The sequence below is a fragment of the Ixodes scapularis genome, unplaced genomic scaffold (genome assembly GCF_016920785.2).
Source record: "Ixodes scapularis isolate PalLabHiFi unplaced genomic scaffold, ASM1692078v2 PGA_scaffold10__122_contigs__length_95168666, whole genome shotgun sequence".
In the NCBI taxonomy this organism is placed as follows: Eukaryota; Metazoa; Arthropoda; class Arachnida; order Ixodida; family Ixodidae; genus Ixodes; species Ixodes scapularis.
Window position 1 is genome coordinate 94,194,583 of NW_024609836.1, and position 5,044 is coordinate 94,199,626.

Genomic DNA, 5,044 nt, shown 5'->3' on the forward strand with positions numbered 1-5,044 from the left:
TTATCACTACTACATTATGCACAATAAAGAGCTCAAGTTAGTGGACATACTGCACTAGCCAAATTGACCCCTTATGGTCGGTATCGACTGTTTACACTAGGGAGTTTTTGTAGACAGCGTATCCCCCACTGGCTACAAAGAAGCCGCTACTGCGCCTGCGCGCGGATGGCCAGACTGTACAGTTCCGGGTATCGTAGCGGGTTGCGGAGAGCATTACGGGCCGATGAGAACTATATTCAAAAACTCCCTATTGTTAAGGTTAGCGTAGCTTTTGAAGTGCTCCAGCACTGTCAAAACTGCTTGCACAAACGTGTGGCTTTGTTTGGCACCTCCTTTGCCTCTGACCTTATGCCCTCGTAGCAGTGAGGGACACTGTGGAAACCTCGACAGCATTCCAGAAAATAGTTTATGCCGAGTACAGTCTTGAACCCATCTCTAAATGTCAAAGGTGCATCGATTTTTCTGTGTATATAAACATTTGCAATGTCCAATTTGCTTTCTGCTAGAGGCTCCACAGAAAGTTTTTGTGTGTGCTGCAAAAACTCACTCCTACCATCCGTTCCGCTTCAGTTCAGATATACTTCCTACATTTGGAGGCAGCTTACTTCGACCATCTGCCGGTTCTTCTAAGCAATGCAAGAGGCAACAAATAAAAAAGAAATATTCTACATTCATGATCGCATTGAAACAACCCCCTCCACAAAAAAAAAAACAGCTCAGTGTGAGATTGCCAAGTGTGTCCGAGATATTGCCATGGAGGCACCACAGTACTTCAAATCGCACAGAAAAAGCAAGTACTAAACCTTCGGTGCGCTATGATTCTACACAATAAGACTTGACCTATGGGCAGCGTTCTCGCAGTATGTTGCAGAGCTGCCAACGACATTATCGAATAAAACCAAAAGTGGAGGATTTTTCTCATAAAAGGAAAGTTCTCGACAGCTCCACCATATAAGCAAGCGAAGCCAAAGCTCCAAACACGATGCTTGCACCGCACGAGCGCACATGCTTTGCAGGGACACTGGAAAACAGGAGCTCGCTTTTGTACCTTCTGCCACGCTCACACTTAGTGAAATGCAGTAGACGCACGTCAAAAGTGTTATGCCAGCAAACATCGGGCATAGAAAGCCCCAGGGCAACTTGCTCTCATTGTAATGCAACACAAATAGACCCCTCTGAAAGGTGCATGACATCCAGTTGCTCCTGCACCAAATATCGGTCTGCCACCGTAAGGCCACACAATCTGGGCACTGATTGGACGCGAGAGTTGCGTCGGCGTGAACTCTGCTTGCCTCTTATCGGAAACGAGCGTTTGGAGAGGACTCGGATCCAATTGCACGCTTCATGCCCAAGAAATGGCGACTGCCCATGTTGAAGTGTGCAACGACGGTTGCACAGGTTCTGCCTGCAGCACTTGTGACCAGCGAAGAAAAAGAAAGGCGGCCTTTTGCAGTGCTACCACGGATGACAGCACAGAGCCCACGCAGTGGTGCACCTCACACACAAAATACTTTAATCGAGCATTTCAAAAATCGGCGGTCGGATTAAGAGTAGGGAAGCATGCCCTCTGAATTCTTCGGGGAAAAGGGGAAGACAGGGGAGGGGGCGGGAGAAAGACAAGCGTATTCGAGCAAGTCACACTGTGCTGCTGTGGAAATAAACGAGAGAAAACACTGGGATCGGTACACAACTAAAATGACAGAGCTCGAAATGTTTCTAGAGGCGGGATGGGAAAGGAAACGTAGATGAAGTGAAGAAAAATGTGTTCTTCTTTTGCTTGTTTTAGACATTTCGTTCATTTACGCTTTTCCGCCCAGACTGGCTTCCGATTCAAGAGCCCAGTTTTACGTCAAACGCAGGCTTTGCATGGGTAGGTCTTCTTGACAACACCGTTCACAGAAACACCAAATAAGAAGAAAAAAAAAAAAAAAAGTCTACCCATGGGAGCATTTAAATTTCCCTTGCGCATAAAAAAAGAATGTCTTTCTTGGGCATCTTTACATTAAATCGCCCTGTCTGTAAGGGCAAATAAACCTCCCCTGCACATAAAAAAAAAGAAAACCGCTTTTCTTGGGCATCTTTACATCAAATCGCCCTGTCTGTACCCAACCTCACAGATATCGTGATCGTGCACCCAGAAAATAGTTTTTTTTTTTCGGGGGGGATTCTTTCTTTCTTCGGCCCTCCTTTGTTTTTGTCCTTTGCCCACTAATTCGAAGAAGAAAACGAACGACCGGGAACTGGGAAAAGGCGGCAGTGACGAACCAAACACGAAGCCAGCAAAGCACTTTGACCCAAGACGTAGTACAGCGGAAAAGCATTTGGGGAGGGGGGGTATCAATTTTCCGCGATTAAAAGGGAGGTACCGTGCGAGTCACAAAGGCGTCTTCGGTCGCGGTGCCGGGGGACGAAAAAACAAAAGAGGAAAGTCCTACTGAGCTCATCGGCCGAGGCGGGCTCACGGCCCGCGGCAGACGACGGGGGCGAGGGCGCCGACACCGTCGCCAAGAGCTAGGCCTAACGGACTCCCACCATCCTCGCCTCTCTTTGTACAAGTCTGTGAGCGTCGTCCGCCGGCGGGTCACATGGCGTATTTGCGTGTCCACTCGCGGGCGAGTTCGTTGTACTTGTCGCGGTCCGTCTTGTAGAAGCGCGCGATCTCCGGCACGAGCGGGTCGTCCGGGTTTGGGTCGCAGAGTAGCGAGCAGATGGACAGCAGCACCTTGGAGATGGTTAGGGCCGGCGACCACTGCGAGCGCAGGATGTCCAGGCAGATGCTGCCGTTGCTGTTGATGTTCGGGTGGTAGATGCGCGTCGTGAAGGCCACCTTGGGTGGCTTGAACGGGTAGTCCGTCGGGAAGTGGATCGTCAGAAAGAAGACGCCGCCCTGGTAGGGGCTGTCCGGCGGTCCCATGATCGTGGCTTGCCAGTGAAACAGGTCGTCGTTCACGGGACCGGCCGAGCACTGCGCTGGCGGGTCTCGCTTCAGATCCTCCAGTTCCTTTTTTATTCTTTTCAGGGCCATGTCGCGGTGCCGCTTGCTCTCGGAGACGAACACTCGGGGATGTGGTAGCCGAAATTCGCTGCGCTTTGCGGCCAATTACCAAAGATAGACTGATTTCGGGGGGAGCTCCGCACAAAAAAGTGTTAGCACTCGTCAAAAATACCTGGGTTGCGCGCTTTTGCCGTCTAGTGTCGCCGTCGTCGGATTCGTGCGTGACGTCAGAAGCCACAAAAGGGAATTTTAGGTTTTCGCTTGACAAGGCATATTTATTAGTGGAATGGCCATATGCATAAAATAGCCGGAAAGCACCATATTTTCATGATGACTACAAGATTAAAATGAAGGTCACGATATCACGATCTTGGTTCAACTGAGGATAGGACATAAAATAAAAAAATACAAAGAAAATACCTCCCTTTTTATTATTTTGCTTAAAATATTTAAGCATCTACAGTGAAAAACCACCCGTAGCCCAACGGGCCATGGACCCACAGCAAAATTTTGTAATTTAATGGCGTACACTTCATAGGCTCTGGTACACTTGAGGCTCTCTAGCGGTGTCGCTGATATTGGCGCGCTATTCAAAATTGCCCTCCGGTATGGGCGCGTATGTTGTGTAGTCTACCTAGACCCAGTGCCGTTCAATGATTATCCTTCACATGGTAACTCAATTAAGGCATCGAAATCGAATTTCCATTCGCGACAAACCCTTCTTCAAAGTGCTTTCGCGCAGTTTTCAAATATATGAGAAGGCGTAAATTTGTGTAACTGTTTTGGTCATACTTTGTAATTCATTCATTATTTTTCTGTATTTTACAAATTGACAATATTTAGCGTGACTAGACCAGAGGAACTCGTGAGTTATGAGCTATGCCTGCCATTCTTCCCTTCCAGAGAAAGAGGGAAGGAGAAAGCTTGGATTAGGACAGTGGTCTCAAACTCATTTGAGTATGGGTCGGTTTGGGGGGGGGGGGGGGGGGGGGGGGGGGGGGGGGAGGGTGTAGGTTTTAAATAAAGGAAAACTCTTGCTTTATGCTTTTTGTAAACTCAGTTCTTCCAGCAACATTGATTTATACAACTTTTGGCTCTGACCCTATGTGATAAGAACTGAAAATACACCTCCCCGCCAACGTGCTGGCATTTTTAATAAAACAAGAGAGCAAGTACACAGTCGTTCCCATTGCTCAGTTCACTCAGCAATTAACCAAGCTCAACATGTCTCCAAAACAGAATCAGTTAATTTGGCAGTTCTTGCTTTCCTGACGATTTTGATTACAACACTCTAAACAAATACTTGTGACATTTTTTTGAAAGCGAGAATCCCGAGCTCGTAGCTTTCTTTACCTTTGGCAGTTGCTCCTGCTGATCGAAAATTCGCGCTGCCGAAAGGCATCCTTCAACGAATAGCTCGCTCTTGCAGCTATAGTAGCGGAATTGTTTTACATTACAAAAAGCTGGGAAGCAAAGAATAAAGCAAACAAAAAGCAAATAAACAGGTAAGTACAAACTATGTGAATATGTGAAAAAGCAGAGCTACTTTTTGAGCGAAAATGAATCGACGAGATGAGATCACTGTGGCGCATGCCATTTTTAGCACTCGAGACATGGGAACCGGGACTCGTAGCCGGTTGTCTGCGGGCCACGTCCCAGCGAGTCGCAGGCCGCGTGGTTGAGACCCCCGAAATAGGACATTAAACTTTCTGTCAGATATTGAGCGCATCTCCCGATACCCGATGCACATCTTCAAAACAATGTTTATTAGGTTTGTGCAAATATTCGATTGATGAAAAATATGGGGCGAGCTATGTTTGGGTTACGGGATGTGATAGTAATCCTAACAGTGGTGCACCAACAAGGGGAGGGAGAATTAGCCATCCATGCAACAAATTATTTGTTGCATGGATAGCTACAGATACAAAGCAGATATTTGATGATTTTCTCTACACAGACCTACTAATCATAAGCAGGTATGCCACACATGAAACAATTGTGAAATGTAAAAGTTTATTTATCCCTCAAAACTGTTGTTTATCGTGGACT

The 5,044-nt window shown here is 47.2% G+C and overlaps 1 protein-coding gene across 1 annotated transcript; it reads right to left on the reverse strand.

Moving 5' to 3' along the window:
* Positions 1-1,487: 1,487 nt before the first annotated feature.
* LOC8052988 (ubiquitin-conjugating enzyme E2-17 kDa) lies at positions 1,488-3,191 on the reverse strand. The gene has a single exon (XM_002434286.4). The coding sequence runs from the start codon at positions 3,023-3,025 to the stop codon at positions 2,582-2,584; it is 444 nt and encodes a 147-aa protein (XP_002434331.1). The 5' UTR covers positions 3,026-3,191; the 3' UTR covers positions 1,488-2,581.
* Between the last annotated feature and the right edge of the window lie 1,853 nt (positions 3,192-5,044).

Bases quoted from the DNA above. Each gene is read 5' to 3' on its own strand.
- LOC8052988 (XM_002434286.4), bottom strand. From the start codon at position 3,025: ATGGCCCTGAAAAGAATAAAAAAGGAACTGGAGGATCTGAAGCGAGAC.